Source organism: Zalophus californianus, chromosome 9 (assembly GCF_009762305.2).
Source record: "Zalophus californianus isolate mZalCal1 chromosome 9, mZalCal1.pri.v2, whole genome shotgun sequence".
Classification (NCBI taxonomy): Eukaryota; Metazoa; Chordata; class Mammalia; order Carnivora; family Otariidae; genus Zalophus; species Zalophus californianus.
In genome coordinates, this window is record NC_045603.1 from 648,709 (window position 1) to 670,386 (window position 21,678).

The window sequence follows — 21,678 nt, forward strand, 5'->3', positions numbered from 1 at the left end:
AGGAGCTGGTTGTTCAGAATGCTTGGATTCGAGCCATTTTGTGGCTTCCATGTGCACAAAGACTCCGTCACTGTAACTGTCAGGGCGCCAGTGTCTCCGGGCGAAGTATGCTCCCGTCCTTTGTCTTTGCTCAGGGAGCAGAACTAAAAGGCCCAGCAGGAGTGCCGGGCTGCCCACGGGAACCAGTGAGTCACAGTTCCGAGCAGGTCAAGGGCCACGCTCGCCGCGTGGAATGTGCAAGTTTGTGTGCGCCCTCGTGAAGGGGGTCTTCCTCTGGGGTCCCAGTGCATGGGGTCAGCTGCCTGAGAGGGTGTATTACAAGGTCGTGAATAAGAAGCTACTTGTTTCAAGCGCCCCCGCCCCCCCGCCGCCGCCCCCGATTCTGAGCTTGGGGAGGGACGCTGCTCTGCTGTGAGGCCCGCCAGACCGAGACCGAGACCGAGACTGAGACCGAGACCGGCCGGCCGCCGCGGCACCGAGCGCAGCTGGGCTGGGGCGGGGGTGCCCGCGCTTACACAACCACCCCAGAAGCTCTCTGGGCCTCATTGAAATTCGGGAAGCGGTTCTCCCCGCCCCGGCTGCAGGGCGTCTCTGCTGGGCTTTGTTCCTCTCTGAATAGCTGCGCCTGGAAGCCCAAAGCCGGCTGACTCGGAGCCACCCGGACGCCGGTGCTCGGGCCGAAGCCCCCGAGGTAAGCACGCGGGCTTCACCGCTGGAGTGTGCGCCTCTTGCGCTCTGGGGCTCAGTTTGCACCTGGAGCGGCTTAGCGTGCTGCGATCCGAGCAGGCGTGGGACTGGGAATGAGGTGGCTGTGGCGGCTGCAGGTGGGGGCGCTGGGGGCCCGCGTCGCCCAGGCGCTGATGGCTGCTCGGCTCCGTTTTCCGGGGAGAGGACTTAGGTGCTTCTCGTTTCCTTCAGGTTTACTGCATTTGGTACGGTTGATATTTCTTTTTCTGAAAACAACTTCCTTTAACTAGACTCGTTTCAGAGTGGTCCCAGATGAACGATTATTTCATTGCTGGTGCGTAAGTGGCAGCTGAGGGGACCCCAGAGCCACAGGTGTTGCTGTCCTGTGGCCTCTGATGCCAGTGTCTATAGCCCGAGCGCCATGACGCGGGATGAGCAGTGCGGGGAGGAGCTCAGCTATGACCGGATGCCCACCCTAGAGCGGGGCAGGCCCGAGGCCGGGAGCTATGCCCCTGATGCCAAGCCCAGCGACATTCAGCTGACCACGAGGCTGCCCCCGTGCCTCAGCCACAAGACGTGGGTCCTCTCCGTGTTGATGGGGGTGAGTAGCTCCTGGCCAGGACCAGGGAGGCATCGTCCACGGCAAGCCATCCCCTGGGAATCCACGCGGCCTGGGAGAGCGTGGCTCCGGGGCTGCTTCTGCTTCTGGGGAGACTCGCGGGTGCTCATGTGCTTACTTGGCATGTGTGCTCGGGATTCACCTCAGGAATATCTACCGCAGCCTCGGGGCTTCTCCGTGTTCCACCAGGCTTGGGACAGCCCAGGGCCCATGCTGCCCCTCTGCGGGGTCGTGGGTTGTGCCCCTGGGGGCCTGGAGTTGTGCTGCACAGATGGGAGGAGGGGCTGTGCTCTGAGGGCAGGCCTCTGGCAGACTGGAGAGTGGGTCAGGGTCTCCGAGGCGGGAAGCCGGGGCCCGCTGCAGGAGGAAGCCCCAGGGCCGAGGACACAGGCTTGGGTTCGGGGACCTTTCCCTTCAGACATGCTTGGGTGGGCACCTGACCACTGAAGGAGTCATTTTGGCCCAAGAGCAGGCTCACCTGGGGCTGGGCCACTGGACACACCTCTCTCTAGGCTGAACCCCAGGGCTCTGTGTGGCCTGGGCTGAGAGCTAGGATCCAGGCAGGGACCTCCCTCCATACTGGGCTTCCCCAGGCCACCCTTCCCCTGAGCTGTGACCCCGTCCCGCTGAGACTGGAACCCCCATCCGCCCGGGGTGCAGAGGAAGCCCCTCCTCCCGGCCCCTGGACTCTGTGCACTGGCCACAGTGGCCGGTGGCCAAGGCGCGTAATGCTGCTCATCCCCCCTGCCTCATGTAGGTGTGTCTCGTGGTCTCCCTTGTTCCCCAGGCCCCTGGCCTCTGTGCTCCCATCACAGGGGGGCACACACGACCCCCGGCCCGGACCCAGAGGCTCGCCCTCGACAGTGTTCCCATGTCCCAGGCCTGACGTGAGGCCTCGGTGCCCCTAACAGCCGGGAGGCCCTCGGCCCTGCAGTCATTGCCTGGCCATCCACTTGGATTAGCTTTGCAGAGAACACGGGACAGAGTTGTCTCCCAGCCTCCGAGCCTGGCCCTGAGGGTGGGGATGCTAAGGCTCCTGAAATTGCACGTGTTGGGGGGTGAGGGTATGTTCTGGGGAGAAGCGCCATTTCTTGCTTGAACTTTCGACAGAGGCCTCTCCCTCCCTCCCCCAAATACATGTGGAGGCCCTTAGTCTGACCCTGCGGGGAAAGAGTGGGGGGAGTCAGGTGTGGTGGGATCTCGGCGTCCACGTTGGCATCATTCTGTTACATGATAGAGGACTCATTGAACGCCTGATGTCCCGACATGCTCCAGTGGTCACCTGAACTGTGTTGCTGTTTTGCAGAGCTGTCTGCTTGTGACTTCAGGGTTTTCGCTCTATTTGGGAAACGTGTTTCCCTCGGAAATGGATTACTTACGCTGTGCCGCAGGGTCGGTAAGCATTGCTCCTCGGTCGCAGCTTTCAGTACCGGGATTTGAGGTTGTGCATTTGAGTTCTTTGCTCTGAGATTTATGTGTTGCTATCACTTGCTGACTTCAGTTTCAGGTAAGATTTGATGCGTGTGAGTCTCTCGCCGCAGACTCCCGGGTGGGAAACGGCCCTTGAGTTCCTACAGCTGCGTGCTGCCCGTGAGCTGGCAGGGTGCCCGGTCTCTGCTCCCTTAGGACAAAGCTCCTTGAAAGAGTTTGACCCATCCCCTGCTGTTCTCTCTGGAGCCTTCTAGGTGGCCCTTTGTCACCACTGGAGTGGCCCTTCTTGGGAGTCCCAGTGACGTCTAGCCCAGATGCTCCTGGGCAGCCACTGACCTAGGCTGGACATTTCAGCGAAATCCTTGGCAGTGCCCTTCACCCTCCAAGTGACGGGCCGGGGAGACAAGCCACATGCCCCACTGGTTCCCTTCCACCCTTACAGGCTCTGTCCCCATAGCTCGAGGGGTCTGTGGGGGTCCTGGTGCCTGCAGGGGTGACACCTGGCATGGCCCACGACGCGCAGGCTGGTGCCCTTCCCTCCACCTCCCCACTGCCCTGACACCCCATGCTTGCCCCCACGCCTTCCTTCTTCCTCGTCCTCCACTTCTGTGGGGATCAACTGCAGGGTCTCCAAGAACCTCCTCGGGGCTCTGGGACTCCGGAACATTTCCACTTATTCACACACAGATGCGTTTCCCTTTTGGGGTAATTCTCAAGCTAAGACAAACTCACTCTTATGCAGCTGGTAGAGGTGACAGTCCAGCTCTAAGTGTGTTCAGCCCCTTTCATCTTTTCAGAAAAATTAAAGTTTTTCCAGAATAAATCATTTTGAAAGGCATGAGACCTTCCACTGCTGGCAGCACCCCTGTGCCTGCAGGCGGGTGGCCCTCGTTTGGCTGACAGGTCTTGGGTCATTCTGGAAGTGTAAGCACTGCAGGTAGGGACGCCAGGTGGCTCGCCGCTGGCTCACGGAGCTCTGGTTTCCTTTCAGTGCCTTCCCTCAGCAATCGTGAGCTTTGCTATTTCACGGAGAAACATCAGTGCGGTGAGTCCTGGCCTCCGTGCAGTCTCTGCAGGTGTGGGGGCTGCAGCACGGCTATGGGGGAGCCTCCGAGGGCAGGACAAGCCAGGCCGTGGGCTGGGGAAGCAGGCCAGGCCGCCTGCGGGGCTGACGGGCACCCACCTGTGCGTGCGTGTGCGCGTGTGCATGTGTGCGTACGTGTGAGCGTGTGGATGTGCGCGTGTGTGGATGTGCACGTACATGTGTGAGCGCGCACGTGTGCATGTGCACGTACATGTGTGAGCGCGTGCATGTGTGAGCGCATGCGTGTGTGCATGCGCACGCGTGTGCGTGTATGTGCACGTACACGTGCGCGCGTGCATGTGTGTGAGAGCGTGTGCAAATGTGCAAGAGCATGTATGCGCATGTACATGTGTGCACGTGTGCATGTGGGCGAGAGCATGTATGTGCATGTACATGTGCGCGTGCATGTGTGAGAGTGTATATGTACATGTGTACGCATATGCATGTGTGCGAGAGCACGTGCACATGTGTGTAAGAGCGTGTATGTGCATGTACATGTGTGTACGCATGCGTGCATATGTGTGTGCATGTGTGTGCGCGCACACACTCATGGAAGGGTGTGCCTCTGCTGCTGGCAGCCCCTGTGCCCCCCACAACAGGGCTTCCTGTACCCTCCCCCGACCCCAAGGGGCTGCAGGGCATCCTCCCTGGCTAGTTGTGTTGTTGTTGTTTTTTTAAGTTTTATTTATTTATTTTAGAGAGAGAGCGTGCAAGCATGGGAGGGTGGAGGGGCAGAGAGAGAGGGAGGATCTCAAGCAGACTCCCTGCTGAGTGTGGGGCTCGATCCCATGACCCTGAGGTCACGACCTGAGCCAAAATCGAGTCAGATGCTCTACTACTGAGCCACCCAGGCGCCCCGCCCCCGCGCATTCTTGTGTGTCATATTCTTGGGATTTTTTAATTAATGACCTGGAATTTGGTTCAATGATAGCTTTAATTTTTTACTTATGCAAAAAAGAGTGACCCCTGTCTTGTTTTCCAGATCCCTAACTTTCAGATCCTGTTTGTGTCCACGTTCGCCATCACCACTGCCTGCTTGATCTGGTTTGGATGCAAACTGGTGGTGAACCCCTCAGCAATAGACGTGAGTCCCCGGGTGGGGCCATGGGTCTTCCTGCTGCCACGGGTGCCGGGGGCTCTGGTCCCGCTGAGTCTGGGCCTGAGAGGGTGCTGTCGCTGGGTTGGAAATGTGCAGTAGTCACACGGTAGGTACACATGTGTCCTAGCTCTGGAGTCCAGCAAGTTTTGAGAATTTTATTTATGCTTTTGAGAGTGGTCTTTACTTGATGGTTGCATCGATTCCAGTGGATGAATTTGTCAATAACATCTTGAATGTCTTTTTTACCATGTATTTCATCAAATCTGTGATGCTGTTGATTGGTAGGTGCACTGTTACTTTGTGTACCGCTAAGAAAAGTGGAAAAACCTTCCCATTTAAGCGATGATACCAGAAGAGAAGAGTCTTCTACGAAAGAGGACTCATCAGAGATACCTCAAAAAAATAAACAGAAAAGCCTTGTTTTATGGGAAGTGTTGAACTCCTTTCTTTCAAGGTCAGGAAGAGGATGGGGTGGCCCCGAGGAAGTGTCAGCCAGGCCCCTGAGGCAGAAACGTGAACACGCTCCCGTGGACCTGGGAGGGACACTCCTGTCACCATTATCTACAGACGAGGGCATTCCCGCTAACTTTGCCATAAATTCAGCACATGTAGCAAGGTCGCTGGGCGTGAAAATCAGTGTACAACACTTGGGCCAGCAACAGAACATTTTGGAACAGTAATTTAAATACAGAAATCATTTTACAGAGATAAGCGTGAAGTTCCTGGGAATAAATCAGAAGGTTTGCGAGGCTGATTTGTCGAGAATCGTAAAGTCTTACTGAGAACCAGGGTGTCTTCTTTAAATCGGTCCCGCCAGGTGCGTGTGGGGGTGCCTCCCGATGGTGGCAGGACCCAGCACGTATCGTGACCAAGGGCCAGGGATGGCAGCCCCCTGGACAGCACCTGGGGACTCACCCCACAACCAGGACTTCTTAAACAGCCGTCCCCAGAAGGCAGGGGAACCCCCGCCGCCCAGGCCGGCCCGGAGCAGCCCCACACGTGCAGACCGCTGCCCTGGACGTGGGACTCGCTGGTGCTGCTGGAGCCTGGCCAGGACAGACACAGGAGCTCATGCTGTAAGGGGGACCCCTCCCAGGGCATGTGGGGTGCTCCTGCTGTGGATCCATATGGCAGAAGGAGGAAAGCACAGTGCCCCAGGCGGCTGGAGGCACTCAGCCTCGCTGCGGTCAGAGGAGGTCAAGGAAACCACAGGGAGATGCTGTTTCCAGAAGCCATGGAAGGCAGAAGGAGCCTGCCTCCCATCTGGGACGACTCTCACGCCCTTTGGAAACAGTCTGGTGTCTGCTGGTATGTTGAAGAGCACACACACGGGGATTCTGTGTACAACCCCCCCGACAGCGCAGACCCCAGGGAAACACGTGTGCACTTGGCCAGGAAGCGTGGCTCTGGCAGCTGTGGGTATGGTGCCCCAAACCCCGAACCTAAACAGACACTTGGTGTCCATTCCCTGGACAGTGCCCCCAAATACATAGCCTGGGTAAATAGAGGTGGAGAGCCCCAAGCCACCCAACCTTCTGCTCAAGTGTGGCCTGTGGCTGCGATGCCGCCTGTCCTGGAGCTGGAACTCCAGTCACTGCCCCACCCCGGCCAGCGCACAGGAATCCACGGGTAACCAGGCCCTCGGGGGGCTCCCGGAATATGAAGGTCAAGCTGCAGCACACTGCAAGTGCTGTTTGTGGCACTGAGGACACATGCTCTAACGCCTGAACCATCAGCGTCTGGGGATGCATGTGTGCGTGTGTGCACACACAACACACACGCGCACACACAACACACACGTGCACACACGCACATATACATGCACACAAAAGTGCGTGCACACATACACAATACGCGCGCGCACGCAACGTGAATTCGCGTTCGCGCACACACACGCAACGTGAATACGTACTCGTGCACGCACACACACAACGCGAGTACGCACTCGCACACACAACACACACGTGTGCACACATGTGCACACGCAAGTGCACGCACACACAAACACCACACGCGCACACACATGCAACGTGAACATGCACTCGCACGCACACACGTACGCATGCACACGGGCACACAGACACCCTCCCCCCCCACACACAGGGAAATAGAAAACCACGGGAGGGACATGAGGTTTGGGGCTCCCACACGCCTCGTCCCTGCTGCGCTGGGCCCTGGGTGAGTACATGTTGATGTCCCCACACGGTGTACACAGGAGAGCCCCTCTGTTCCCCGCCGTCCCCCATCCAGCTCCCTGTGAGTCTGCGCCGTGTCCTCGGTGGGGCCCTGTCTCCGCAGCATTCTTCGGGGGTGGATCCAGGTGGCTCAGCTGCCGTGAGTGGGGCTTGTCCACGCGTTTCTGCGGGGTCTCCTACTCCAAGGAGCGCGCTCTGCCTGCCCGCGCACAGGAGCAGCCCGGCTCTTGCCCTCCCTGCCTGCTCAGGCTTCTCAGATCCCACAAGCTGCCCTGCATCTGGCGTCACCAATGGTCTGCTGTGCCCGGGGAGCACCCCAGTGGCAGCTGCTTGTTACTTCTCTTCCGCGGTCTCATCCCCGCTGCTCCTGAGCACCTGGTTCTCTGCTGACCTCCTGAGCTTCCTGCCCCGACCACTGCCCGGTCTCGCCCTCGGCCCACTGGTAAATCGGTAAATTGAGGTTGTCTTTCTCTTCTCGAGCCCAGGACTTGCGCCCTGCCCTGTTTGTCTGTGGGGCACACTCCCCTCCCCGTCCTTCAAAGCCAAGCTCGCGGACTTCAAGGATACTTTACAACAGGTTTATCGAGTTCCCCCACAGCTGCACCTGGGATTGCATTATGATCATTTTAAGTTTATAAAATAATTTTGTGACAAGTGACATCTTTGTTATGTTAATCATCCTGGGCAAGAGCCTCCTGGTCCCTCCATGTATTCGGATCATTTTCTGGGTCCTGTCTTAGGGCCTCAGTGTTTTGTGTATTCTTGGTCAAGTAATCCCTACATCATTTACAGATTCTGTTGCTAGTAGGGTGTCTTATTTCTTAAATGATATTTTCAGATGGATTATTGGAGTATAGAAACAGGGGATTGATTTAATTTTTTTCTTTATTTTGAAATATTTTAAGACTCAAAATAATTTGCACAAATAGGAGAGTTCCTGTGTGCCCCTCCCCAGGTTCCCCAAGCGACAGCGTCCCACATAATCAGCCAGGAGATTGACCTTTGCTGCTGAATATTCACTTGGGTGAATGTTCAAATGGTACCAGTTTTTAAATAAGAAGGGTCTTTCATCAGTTTATTTCGTGTCTGGAAACTTTGCTGAACTCTTTTATTCTGCACAGTGTTTGTGGGTTGCATGGGTTTTTCTGTGCAGGTGAGCACGTCACCTGCGAGTATCCCCTGTCCTCCTGCCGGCTGGCTCTTTCTTTCTGTGGAGCTGTGGCAGGGAAGAGTGGGGCGTCTCTCTGTCTTATTCCTGACCCCACATGAGTTGCATCCAAAGAGTCTCTGTTTATAGGTTTGATGCGTAACTCTCGCCAAGTTAATAATATTCTCTTCAAGTGCTGGTTTACCATGAGTTTTTCCATTTTAAAAACATAAACAGGAGTTGAAGTTTAATAGTTTGATTTTGCTATGTAAGATGATCTTTCCTCACTTAGTTTATTAGATGGATAGATTTTTCTGGTGTTGAGCCTTTCTTTCCTGGAATAAACCTCCCCTGATGACAATGGTGTTTTTGTAGATATTCAGATATATAGCTGGTACCGTGTTTAGGATTTCTGCATCACCTGGTGAGATGGGCCTAGGTTTCCTTCTGCCACTGGGCCATAAAGTAAACTAGGCAGCACCGATCTCTTCTGTGTTTAGGAACGACGTGATAGAGGAAACGGCTTCTTGAAAGTTGGGTAGAACTTACCTGTAGAGTCTCCCCCCAGAGCCGTTGCCGAGGGAGGACGTCATTATGAGCATCTAAGTTCTGTTTCTTCTTGTGCCAAAGTTTGGCTTTTCTCTTTTGATCAAAAATTTCTCCATATCATGCAGTTTTTCAAAATTATTAGCATGTAGTAGCTTGTAAATTGCTCACTATTTTATGTGTGCTATCTATAATTTCTCATTTTCATTCCAGAATTCCATTGGTGTCTTTATTGTATCTACCTTATTAATCTTTGAAAGAACGAGCTCTTCTTTGGTTTGTGGCTGCCGTTCCCTGTTTACTGGTGGCCATCATTCCCGTGTCTCCAGGGCTGCTTCTGGGTCGGCTGACGGGGCGCTCAGTGTGCTGTCTGTGGTGAGCTGGCAGCCCAGCTCACTCGGGTGCACGGCCCCGTCTCTGATCTCCAGCTTAGCTGCATCCCAGATTTGACGCGTAGCATTTCATCCTTGTTTGGTTCTAGGTGTTTGCACGTTTCCCGTTTGCCCCCTCCAGACCCACCTCCCATGCACTGCCTCCCTGTTTGTGCCAGGGAGGTGGCACGTGTGCCCATGAGAGAGGAAGACAGGACATTAGCGAGTGGTTAGTGTGTCCGAGCCCTCCACGGTGTGGTGGGATGGGGGCTGGGTCCCACTCACGGCCACTCCCTCCCTGCCCTGGTCCTCACTGGTCGTGCTGCCCTGGTAGGTTTCCCGTGGCTCCAGCTCCTCTGGTTGAACTTCCTCCAGTCCCTCCTCATGACTGTCCCTGGGTTTCTTGCCAGGAACCTGATGAAACAGACCCATGGGATTATTTTTTAAAGTTTTCCATTTGTTGATGTTTTCTGATGTTATTATTATGGTCAGAATGCACAGCCTGTAGTGTAGATTTTTTGGAATTTACCAAGCTTTATTTTGTGGCTTAATAGATGGTCAGTTTTTGTTAGCGTTCCACCAAATACTATGAAAGAACAAATGTTCTCTGTTTTATTTTGCGGGTAGGGTTCTGTAGATCAAACATATTAATTTCATCTGATTTTAAACGTAGGTTTTATTATCACTCAGGTCTGCTGAGGCCTGCGACCAGCAGACAGCCGCCATTGGGAAGACAGCTTCCCCCAGGAGGAGGGGGCACGCCGTGCCCAGTCTGGGGGCCGCTGGGGGGAAGTATCAGCAGGCAGAGCGGGAGGGGGACGAGGGCAGGAGCCATTCCTGTGGTTTCCGCAGGAAGGAACGGACAAGGCAGGTGAACAGGCTTAGGACTGTCCTGCGTGAATACCGACCACGGGTTCCCGGGCTCACCTGGCTGTTGGGCACCTGCCCTGGGTGGTGGGAGCAGGTGAGGGAGGCCCCGAGGGTGGGGGCCCCACAGAGGGGGTGGTGGGCCGGGGCTCCGGGTTGGCTGGTTTGCATACCCTACAGTTAAATTAACTTTTTTTTTTTTTTTAGCATTTTGTTCTATGGTTATTAACAGAGGTATAGATTCCTATAATTGCAAACACAATCAAGATATGGAACAGTTCTACCACCCCCAAGGCCCCAGTCTCTTTAGTTTTTGGCAATTATGCATAGAGCTGTGTAAAGGCTCACTGATACGAACTTAAGTTTTTATATCTTTAAATACCCAGCAGGGGCACACCACTAAGGAAGGTTTAGATCAGGGGTCAGCAGACTACAGCTCAATGGCCAAATCCAGCCTTTGGGCTAAAAATGGTTTAGAGAGAGAGACTCAGAGTCAGAGGGGGTATGAGGCCCCTGGGCCTAGCATCTGGCCTTTGACAGGAAAAGCTGCCCAGAGCTTTGAACAGACTTCTAAACCTGTCTGTGGGATTGTCTACATTTACAAAATAAAAGTGAAGAGAGCCTGTTTGTAGACATATGTGTTCTCTTTTGGCAGATAAATTTTAATCTGATTCTGCTCCTTCTGTTGGAGCTCTTCATGGCGGCCATGGTGATCATCTCAGCACGGTCGAGCGAGGTGCATTGTAAGCAGAAGGTGGGTCCAGCCCTGTGCTGCACGGGGCACACGCCTGGCTCCCCAGAGCATGAGTCCGCAGGAGGGTAGGCTGCCCCAGGGTGCCCCATGCGGCCCCACATCTCCAGGGAGTCACGAGGCTCATGGCCTCAGGGAGGCAAAGTGGAAGATGCAACACGACCTCCCCATCGTGTGATTCTGGTCCAGTGCCCAGTGTTTCCCGTGGAGAGACCAAGTCCGCTGAGCATGTCACCTTGAGCACCAGGACTGCAGCGGTTAATCCCGTTTTCACAGGCAGGGAAAACATTTGAACTCAGAGCACGGCCAGCAGGTGCAGAGAGCAGGGGCGGCAGCTCACCTGGGGTGCACCCCTCCCCGCCCTCACGCAGCACCTGCGAAGTCACCAGACCAAACGTGTTGTTTCCTTTCAGGGTCCCATGCCGGATAGCTCCAACGTTCTGTATGAAGTGGCATTTCCCGCCCGGGTCCTGAAGTCCTATTCAGTAAGATAATCTTTCCTCTCTGCCTGTTATTTTCCTTTACGTGGGGGAGGTCCGTGGTGACACAGCGTCCTGAGTGACCCTGCGTCCCCAGGGCGTCCTTAAGTTCACCCCTCTTCCTGCCAGAAGGGTCCTGGTTGGAAGGGTAGTGACGTGGCCACGCTCTCTGGTTACCTGTGTTCCCAGACTTGTTCTGATAACCCCCCCGCTCTGAGCGTGGTGTTCCTCGTTTCTGCTTGTGGCTCTGGAGCTTTTGGCTGGGGTTTGGAGCTGTGTCCCCAGACACGTCCAAGTTTCCTTCTCTTGTCACTTAGCGACTCTGCATCTGCTGCAGGTGTCGGCCGTAAAGTCTGTGTTGACTGGGTCAGCGGTTGGCCCCGCAGGCTGTGTCTTTCTGCCCCGACGCGCTCAGCTCCGCTTGTGTTTGGGGATGCTTCTGTCAGCAGCCTGGGACTGCCACCCTTTCTGTGGCCTCGTGGATGCAGACCCTCACGTGGGGCCTGCATCCCCGCACTGCCACGTTTATACTGAGTTTTGCCACCTCTCTGTTTTCTAGCTTCTTTGCCTTCTGCTGCCTTTCCCGTCTGCCTTTGAATTGGTGGGAGCATCGTCCCTCCTTCTGCTTTTTTCCTTTTCCCACTAATTTTGAATTGGAAACTGCATTTTTCCATGTTCTCTTAGAGGTTATCTTCAACGTTTCAACATGTTGGCTCCTTTGCCCTGAGCTCTTGGAACAGTCTCTTCACGCCCCCTGTCCACCTGCTGCACACGACACGCTTTCCCCAGGTGACCCTGCCTGCGTGCTCTGCCCCCCAGGTCATCGAGGTGATTGCCGGCGTCTCTGCCGTCCTGGGTGGGGTCATCGCTCTGAATGTGGATGACGCTGTCTCGGGGCCGCACCTCTCAGTGACGTTCTTTTGGATCTTAGTGGCCGTGAGTACACTCTGGGGCCTCATCATCTGATGAGCAATTCTGTCGTCAATTACCGAAGCTAGTGTTGCTCAGTGTTGAACTGAAATGCCCAGCACCTCCCATTCGTGGCCACAGGCAGCCTTGGCAGGTGTGGGCTCCTCACCGCCGCGTGGAACGGTTGAGATGGACCCTGCACGCCCGAAGTCCCACCGTCCTGTGACAGGCCCCGTGCTCCCAGGCGTGGTCACCCCAGGGCTGCTCAGCAGCATCCCTGCAGGAGGGGCTGGTCTGCCCCACGCTGCTGTCCAGGGCCATCCCGTGTGAGTGGCCAGGACGCAGTGAGCATCCCTGGACTCGTCCTCACGCTCTGCTTCCTGGTGCTGCCCGACGGCCTGTGCATCCAGCTGCAGGAAGGCCGGGACTGGTGTCTCCTCCAGACGCCGGGCCCGGACTCCTGCTGCATCCCAGGGCTCAGAGCAACACCGTGGGCACCTGTGCCCAATCTCGCCGAGCCCTGGGAACCGGCCGCTGTGCTCCCCAAGGACTGGAGCCCGGGGAGAGAGAGCAGGCAGGGAGGACGTGGCCGGAGCCATGCACCTGGTGCACAGTGGGGCTTGCGGAGGAGAGAGCGTGCCCCGGGTCTGCCCGGCCAGTGTGGCTGTGCATGTCCTTGGAGGGCCTGGGATTACAGCCTCGGATTGTTGAGCACAGAGACCTAACACTCCCCTAATGCTGGTGGAGAAGAGACTCGCCTGAGCAGCCCCGTTGACATGCTCGGTGACCATGCATCACAGAGGATGTGGCCGTCGCCCCCAGACCGGCCTCCCTGGGCCTTCTCCCCAGCTGTGGAAGAACTGGCCAGGGACGGGGGGGGTGCACGGAGAGGAAAGGATCTGGGGGTGGTCCGGGGATGGGAGAGGCCAGTCACAGACCAGGCAGGAGTCTAGGGCTCGGGGCCGGGCTGAGAGCCTGTCCCTGCAGCGTCCCTGGGTGGGCTGTGTGTGTGGGAACAGCCTGCCGCCACAGGCCAGTCTCCTGCCAGTCCAGGGCCTGGGGCTGGAGGAGCCACCGGCAAACCTGGGCCCCGCTCTTGGCTTGTCGGGGCCACCGAGTCTCTTCCTAACTGGCCGCTCCGCACCCACAGTCCCCCCTGCTTTCAGCCAGAGAGCTTGTTGGAACACCTTCGCCCCTACGCTCCTTAGAGGAGCAGACCGGTGGCCCGGCGCGCACAGCCCTGCAGCCACGCCACATCCCGGCCACACGGGGCTCCCCTGTCGTGCCCACACCAGCACCTTCAGAGTGCTGCTCCCCTCTCAGTCCTCCCGCTGCGGGGCCTACCGGTGTCCCACTCAGCCTCAGCCCGAGCCCTACCGGTGTCCAGGGGTCCGAGCTGCTCCCACGCAGGGCACGGTCGTTTCCTGTGTGGGTGTGTGGCTGGGTAAGTAGAGCTTGGACACACTTGGGGCCACGGGTTCAGTGGGCTGAGCGGGCCGGCACCGGGCTCCTCGGGAAGGATGCGTCCTCCTGCTGTGCTTCCCTGTGCCGGGATTGCGTGAGAGTAAACCAGTCCCTTCCAGTAAGACGCAGCAGACCTGTGTCAGTTACAAAGGGGCAGGGGTGCTGTGCAGTGGGGCAGGGTCAGTGTGGTGGGTGGTCCTGGGGCTCCCTGAGTCGACCCGGCCGAGGCCACTCTGCAGCCAGCTGGTGTGCTCTTCAGAAATGCCCGCGTCGGCCGCAGGAGGAGGGTCTCTGGTCAAGGAGACTCTAAATGCAAAGCAGGGCCACTGATTGCGTCCCGAGCCGGGAACAAAGAGTGCCTATGACAGGACATTATCGGGGCTATGGGAGGCTCTGGACACGGGCAGTGCTGTGGAATCCGTGTGGAATTTCCCTGGTGGGTGCTGGTTGAGGGGTTCCGGAGAACGCCTCCGTCTCAGCCGGCGCGCAAACAGCTGCTGGGGGCAGGTGGCCCGTCTCGGCCGGTGGAGCGATCCTGGGGCAGCTCCTCCGGCTTCTCTGCAGCCTCGGGGAGGCCACCCCACTTCCGCCCGACCCGTCCTGGCCCCGAGGATGCCGCCCCTCGAAACAGGAGAGCCCGTGCCGGAGCTGACCTCGGCCATCCCCTCTGAGGCCATGTGTTCTTTCCTCCTAGTGTTTTCCGAGTGCCATTGCCAGTCACGTCACAGCTGAGTGTCCCAGCAAGTGCCTGGTGAGTGAGGCCCTGTCCCCAGGTGCCCGGCCCCCTTCCCGGGCTGCCACGTGATGGGCTCGCGCCCCTGGCCATGGCCGCCGAACCGGGCTGTGGGGCTGAGCAGGGGAGGCCTGTTGAGCGCCGCGCGCTGCTCTGAGGGCAGACTGCCTGTGGAACCAGGTGGAGAGTCCGGAGAGAGTCCTGGGACTCAGCAAAGGGAGGAGGACGTGGCCTGCGAGCCTCAGCCTGCATCCCCTCGTCCTGTCAGGTGGTCCGCCGGCTGACAGGGACAGCTGCTCAGTCAGCCCGACCGCCCTGCCTTCGTACTTTGCAGCACCCGTGTGCCGTGCGCCCCAGACCAGCTGGCACCGTTGTCCGACGGGCACGGGGTTTGTGAGGGCAGCAGTCTCCTCCGCGCGCGTCACCCTCCCCACAGAGTGGATACTTGTGTAGAAGTTGGGGGAACTCGCGTGACACAAGCCGCGCTTGGGGTTCACGGGAGCCTCAGGCAGAACCCAGACGCAGATGTGGACAGGCGCTGTGGCAGCCACGGCTGCCAGGCCCGGCGGGCTGGCCGAAACAGAGCTCGCGTCTGCTTCCCGTCAGGTGGAGGTGCTGATTGCCATCTGCAGCCTCACATCCCCGCTGCTGTTCACGGCCTCTGGGTACCTGTCATTCAGCATCATGAGAATCCTGGAGCTCTTCAGAGATTACCCGCCGGCCATCGAGGTACGTGTCCCGGGAGCTCTGTGCGGACATGGCGTTGCTGCCCCGTGGGAGGAGTCGCCCAGGACGGGCGGCCCGGCCCAGCGTCCGACCCGCTGGGGCTGCTCCCACCTGTGGCCTGAGCTGCACCTGACTTCTCCCCTCTGACAGCCAGGTGTCTGTGCTCCACTCTTCTGCCCACGCCGCCCCAGCCCAACTCTGCGCAGGCTGCCTCTTCTTCTAAGTTTGGGCCATTCTGCCCGGTCTCACAGCCCGCCTGGACACCCCTTCTTCTCGGTGCTCTTGGGGCTTCCACGCGCACTGCAGAATCCACTCTTCATCTAGGCGTGTGACGACCTTGTTGGAATTTCTGTTGGAATCCTGTTAGGTTTATAGATAAATTTGAGAATTGAGGGCCTTTTCACATGTGAATGTGCTATATAACTAGGACTTCTCTAGTCTCTCCGTGGGCTCAGACACCGGCACTAGGCTTATCGCTTAGATACCTTGCCTTGGTACCCGTGTGTGTGTACTTGCTCCCAAATGTTTATCATGAGAAATTTCAAATATACAGAAAAACGGAAAGAATTCTGCAGTAAACACCAAGATTCCCCAGCAGTTTATGTGTTGTTTATACACACGTGTTTACACTGACAGCGGGGAGCACACACGCATGTGTCGCTTCTGGGAAGCCTCTGAAAGGGAGTGGCAGGTGTCTGACAATGGGACCCTTCACCGTAAATACTTTAGTGTTTCCCAGGGGGCTGCCTCCGACACACCACAGCCCCATGCAGTGTTGCCTTCACGCCGTGTGCACGGACCGTCCCAAGAGTGTGCCTCACTGCTGAAGCTTTCCGAGCAGGGCCCAGCCGAGGGCCACAACTTGCCCTCGAGTCTCTCGATTCAGCACAGTCCCCGCCTCTTCCTCCATGACACTGACATTTTGGGGTCCAGGCCATGTGTCTGGGAGAAGGTCCCACGTGTGGATCTGTTTCCCATGGTGCCAGTGGGAGTGGGGTTAGGACCACGTGTGGTCACCTCCCACCTGGTTTGGCAGCAGCTGCCGGCGTGCTGGGTGGCGGGGGGGCTCTCGCAGGAAGGAAATAACCATGACCGCCGTGTGAGTCGGCACCTGCGGATGCCGCGTCCCAGCACCTCGCATGGGCTTGGCCCTGGCGGCTGGCCTTGCTTGAGCCGTTGTTTTACACTGAGGGGTGAAGAAAGGTGACGGATGCCTGGCTCTCGTGTCCCACGTCCCTGATGCGCTGGCACACGGTGTGACCGGTGGTGCCCTTCCCTTCTGAGTGCCACCGAGGACTCACGGGCTTTCATTATTTGTACGGTGCTGCAGCCATTTTTCTCTGGTGCCCGAGCTAGCCCAGCCATGGCCAGAGGGAGCCCCTGCCCGCAGTCACCTCGTCCTGCCCCCTGCCGGCGATCCCAGGCCCCTTTGGAGGGGACCGTACACACGAGTCAGGATCTGGGGGCTCTGTGCACTCATTCATGCTGGGGCATCATTGCTTCTACGCCTCTTCAGTGGACAGAGCTGAGAAATCTAGATTTTGAAGATCCTGAATTCAAAATGTATGTACTTGAATTTTGTTAACTTGTGTTATTTTATATTTGTATCCCTTTTCTCTTTCTCCAAAACTCTTGTTTCCTGGTAACATTGAACGTGGTTACTGTCTTATCTTATAATACACGTAAAACGTTCGCAAGCTCACCACCAGGGCCACCAGCAGCAGCAGCCCAGCTGAGAAAGTCTGCAGCCTCCGCGGACCCCACTTAGGAGGTGACCCCGCTTGCTCGATGAAGTAACCCCTTTTCTGGGCGTGGCTGTACTGTTTGATTCGTGCTCAAATGTAACCTTTCTGTCTGTACCCCCCCAGGCTGGGAGCTCTCCCGTGTCCTTTCTGACACGTGCACACGAGGACGTCGGGGCTGCTCCCAGCATCTGCTGAACAACTCAGTGCACACAGGAGGTTTTGAGTCTGTGTGGTGCATCGTTAGGACATGAGCTCGGAGGGGGACTGCCGGTCAGAGGGTGGGCACGACTGTAGTTCTGTTAGACGGTGACGAGTCCCCCTCACGGGAGGTCCCACGTTCCCACGCAGCGCTGGCCTTGTCCACAGCCCGGCACGGAGGCTTGCCACACGGTTTTGTCACGCGGGTGAGGCCACGCGCCCGGTGTGGCTGCCATGGCGTCTCTCTGGACACGAGTGGCCGTGGACTGTGCCTGGCAGTGCTGACCCCTCGTTCCTGGTGGAGTTGCTTCTGTGCCCTGCCCACTTTCCAGGGGCTTGGAGCTAGACCAGGATTTGGGAGGCCTCCGCAGAACAGCTGTGATTTTTGTCCCGAGGAAGTTTCTGTTTGTTTATGTCATTAAGTTTGTCAGTATCTTGCTTGATTGCTTCTGGATTTTTCGTGGCAATGAGAAAGGCTAGTGCTTGCGTCCGGCAGGAGTTTGCCCCAGAGCACGAGGCAGCTGGCCTTTCTGTTGACTGGAATGCCCACCTTCTCCGCCCTCGTCTGAGATGCCGCCCTGATCACAGCTGAGCTTCTGTTCCTGTCGGGGCCCATTTCTGCGCCCGACGTCTCACACGTAGTCTGATGCCGCTCTGTTCCGGTCGTGGACGTTTGCCGGCTGGCTTCACCAGCTGGCTGCAGCTTGCCTAATCACCCATCACTGCTTCTCAGGGTTACCTCACTTTTGTTGCATGTTTGTTTTTCTGTGTACGTTTTCAACTTGCCTGGCTCCAGAAAGCACTTTTCTCCTTAAACTGGACTTGTGGTTAAATTTGTACCTTAACTTGAGGAGAGCTGTTTCCACAGTGACACTGTACGGAGCTGGGGTTTTGTGTTAACATTTGGTTGCTTTGTATCTCAGCCAAAGGGGAGGGGGCTCCCCCTGATTTCCCATTACCCCTGCGGGTGCCAGGCGCTCCCCAGACCCTTTCCCTCCAGCAGCCACCAGCCTCCGCTCTGGGAGAATCTGCCGCTGCCGTCTGTGTGCTTCTGCCCAGGGGCCGGGGGGCAGGCTGCTCACACATGCCTGGTCGCTTCACCCCACGTGGACACCCTCTGTCACCACACGGGGCTCTGCTGGTGGTTGTTTTGGGGCTACCACGCGGCTTAGTCGCCTGTGGGCCGTTTTCATGTTATCTGTTAAACCCAGGACAACAGAACTTAGCGCAGAATCGATTTCCTCAACTCCCATTCATGAGCGGAAGTCCTCGTGCAGGCGTGCGCGTAGCCGGCATGATTCATACAACTCACCCGCGTACTCTTGGAAGGCCGCAGGGCCTGGGGCGCTGCCTGCATCGCCTCCCTTGGCTGGAGGGCGCGGCCTGTGCCACGCGAGCTGCAGGCCCCGGTGGCTGAGGCCCCAGGCAGACCGCGGGGCTCACCGGCCCGTTTCTCTCCAGCAGTCCTATGACGTGCTGCCTCTGCTGCTCATGCTGGAGCTGCTGCTGCAGGCAGGCCTCAACACGGGCACCGTCATCCAGTGTGTGCGCTTCAAGCTGGGTGCGTCCTGGGATGCTGCGCAGACCGGCCGGCAGGAGCGCCCAGCAGGGGAGGTGAGTGGCCTTGGGCTCTGTGACCACCCTGCGCTGGTGGGGTGGCCCCACACACAGATCCATTCCTGAGAGGATTATGGACTGAATGCCTTCAGTTTCACTCCTACAGACGTGGACAAGAAGTTGCTCAGGACCCACTCAGTTCACAGAAGTTCCTTCCTTTGCCCCTCTCGGGGGGCGGCGCCCACCCAGCCCTCTACAGGGTGGCATCAGTGACCTCTGGCCAGCCCCTCTGCCAGGCTCAAGGCCACCTGGACAACACTCTGCCCCCCACAGCTGGAAGGCCGGGGAGTCAGTATGCTCCCCATGAGGCGCCCCCTCCCAGAGGTGTTTACAACTGTGGACAAGGGAGGCCCCGGTGCTGCAGGGTCCATGAGGGCCTTTGTGCGAGCGCGCTCCTGCTTCCGCCATCGGCCCTTGCTCAGCAACCCCAGCCTCTCCATCCTGTCCTGTGCCTGCCTTCCTTCCCTGAGATCTGCAGAGAGTGTCCTCTCCTTGTTTTTACCGGTGACAGCGGGTCTCCCGGGGGGGCAGCGTTGCCCCCAGGCCCTGTAAGAGACCCACTTGGTTCTGGGTGGGGACAGCAACGTGCTGAGTCTGGTGAATGTGAGCTCCCACCGGGTTCCAGAAGAGCAGGTCCAGAGGCTCAGGGCCCGGCAGCTGGCCTCCCCGTTCCTGTGTGGGGACCTCGGCCGCAAGCCTTCTCCTTCCCTGGCTGACAGGCCCCTTCTGTGTGGAGGCGCCGGTCCCCTGCCCCCAGGAAGAGTTGGAGGCCCTCACCCCGCCCCGTGGTGTCTATCCTTGCCCCGTCGGGGAGTATTTATTGGGCACCTACTGTATGCAGATGCTTCTCTGTCTGCTGCTGGGATGCAGCCCGTGTCCTCGGCGGTCAGGCAGAGGCTCATGGCGGCCCCCCACCCCGCTCCAGAGCCCACCCCTGTCCAGGCTGCGCTCCTGGGGGGACGTGGGCGGCAGAGGGGCAGGGACGTCCGTGTGCTCCCTCCCAGGAGTCCAGGGCTGTTTTCTATGCTGTCACAGGCTGAGAAAAGCTCTCAAGGTAACAGGTTCCCGCCTGCCTGCTGCCGCAGGGTTGGGGGGGCAGGAGAAATGACACTCTGCCTGTTTGGCCACAGGTGTCCAGAAGCCCCCTGAAGGAGTTCGACAAGGAGAAAGCGTGGAGGGCCGTCGTGGTGCAGATGGCCCAGTGAGCACGGGGCAGGGAGACCGAGGCAGAAGCAGGGCCCTGCCTGGCTACCACCGTCTAACCAGGCCAGGCTGCAAGGTGGCGTTTTCATAGAGTAGTTTAATTCTGCTTATCAGTCTGTCGGTTCCTGGCTCTCGAGGCACCACCTCGTGAGCAGTGGGGCCTGCAGGTGAGGCCGGGCTCGTGCGGAACCAGACCCTCTCGGGCTGATATGTAGGCCAGCCCCCTTCTGCTCCTCCGGCCCCTGGCCGGCTTTCCTGGTCTGTTCCCTTTGAGCAGACAGCATACACGCTGTGCACAGCCCCACACGGGTCTTACAGGGTTTCTCTTCTGAGATGCGCCTGGACCAGAGCCCAGCCTGCCAGCACTGTTTCTGACAAGAGAGCACAGCTGTGTGTTCCTGTCGTGTCCCCGCAGCCAGGGGGCCCTTTGTCCCCAGGGCTGTAGGCACACGGCAGCCCCACACCCACAGCTGTCCCTCTGTGAAGCCCGCGTGCCCAAATGTCGGCCCTTCCATACCTGACCCGGTCATTCCAGAAGGACCCCGCCTGCTCCCTGATGCTGGTGCCTGCCATGCAGAGACCGCGTCAGCAGTGGTGGTCTGCACTTGCACCAGGGGCTTTCTACACTAGGCATGACCCTAGCCACTGCCACAGCTCAGTGTTCTTTGTGGTGGGGCCATGTCCAAGGCTTGGAAAAGTTGGGCTCCATTTCCCGGTCTCATTGGCCTTGGTGATGCGGGTGCGGTGGGTCCCTCCCTCCTGTCATGGGTTCTGCCTCCACTCCCATCACCATGCTCAAGATACCAGACAGATGCCCCAGGAACCCGCACAGGGTCGTCTCCATGCAGGCTCCAGCCCAGTCCATTTCCTAACCTCACTCACCTGAGGTCAGGCCCAGGCCGGGGGTCTCCTCCATCTGTCACTGCCCCCTGCCCAACAGCAGAGACAGGGTGGGTGTGAGAATAACATCTGCTTCAGTTAAAGTCATGGCCCAAAATTAGTTTGCATGCCATCTCCTCGTCCCTGAGTATACCCGAATTTCTGGAAGCACAGTTAGCTTTTCCCAACTGATATGGGCACTCGTAAATCCCCAGTGAGGTGGGAGCACCTTCTGAGAATGTGCCGGGAACTGTCTTGGGGCTGTGCTTTCATCCACAAGGCTACCCACCTTTCCTCCCTGTAGAAGGAGCAGGCAGCACTCTGCTCTGCGGAAAGGTGCCGACGTTTGCTCTTTGCTGAGTTGAGGTAGCTCATCGGTGAGGGTTGTTTGGGGCTGGCCTGGTGTAGACCTAGGGGGTGGATTCCAGGATCCTCCCTGGTTTCTCACGTCCAAGCACAAGTGACTGGCTGCCCGTATTCACGAGCACTGACGAGCTGGGTCATTTTGAAACAGGAGGAAAAGCAGGTGAGACACAGGAGAGGGGGACTGTCCTCCGAATGGCAGTGATAGCCTGCGCGCGCGCACGCACGGGCCGGCCGCGGTCCAGGTCCCCCCGTCCTGCGACCTCTGCGCTGGGAGGCCCGGGGCATCTGCTCAGCAGCCTGGGACGGGAGCCAGAGAAGCAGCACAGGCCGTGCTGGTGGTGTCCTGGGGACAGAAAGTCTGAGTCTTAGAGACGGAATTAGATGCCTAGGGGCTTAGCACTGGCTTGTACTTTATTTCAGAGAGCTTGAGAAACCCAGGCAAGTGGGGTTTTAGACATTTATACTTCTGTCCATTTTCATTTTCGTCTGATGTTGTTTAGTATCTCCTGAGCAATAAACGCTAACATGGAACTGCGGTCTCTTTCATTTTGGGTCTCTCAGG

General features: G+C 57.9%; 1 protein-coding gene across 4 annotated transcripts; it reads left to right on the plus strand.

Annotated features, from left to right (window-relative positions):
* Positions 1-238: 238 nt before the first annotated feature.
* MLC1 (modulator of VRAC current 1) lies at positions 239-21,647 on the plus strand. 4 transcript variants are annotated; one of them, XM_027595142.2, is made up of 12 exons: positions 239-691; positions 978-1,288; positions 2,613-2,702; positions 3,729-3,782; positions 4,804-4,905; positions 10,702-10,800; positions 11,211-11,282; positions 12,096-12,212; positions 14,344-14,400; positions 14,989-15,111; positions 18,516-18,665; positions 19,799-21,647. In XM_027595142.2, exons 2-12 carry the CDS (start codon positions 1,109-1,111, stop codon positions 19,871-19,873), a joined length of 1,119 nt encoding a protein of 372 aa, XP_027450943.1. In that variant the 5' UTR covers positions 239-691; positions 978-1,108; the 3' UTR covers positions 19,874-21,647. The 4 variants fall into 4 exon arrangements, with proteins under 4 accessions (XP_027450943.1, XP_035577792.1, XP_027450942.1 ...); XM_027595141.2 differs by having other exon boundaries at positions 242-691; positions 18,513-18,665; XM_035721899.1 differs by lacking the exon at positions 978-1,288 and having other exon boundaries at positions 240-691; positions 18,513-18,665.
* Positions 21,648-21,678: the final 31 nt, after the last annotated feature.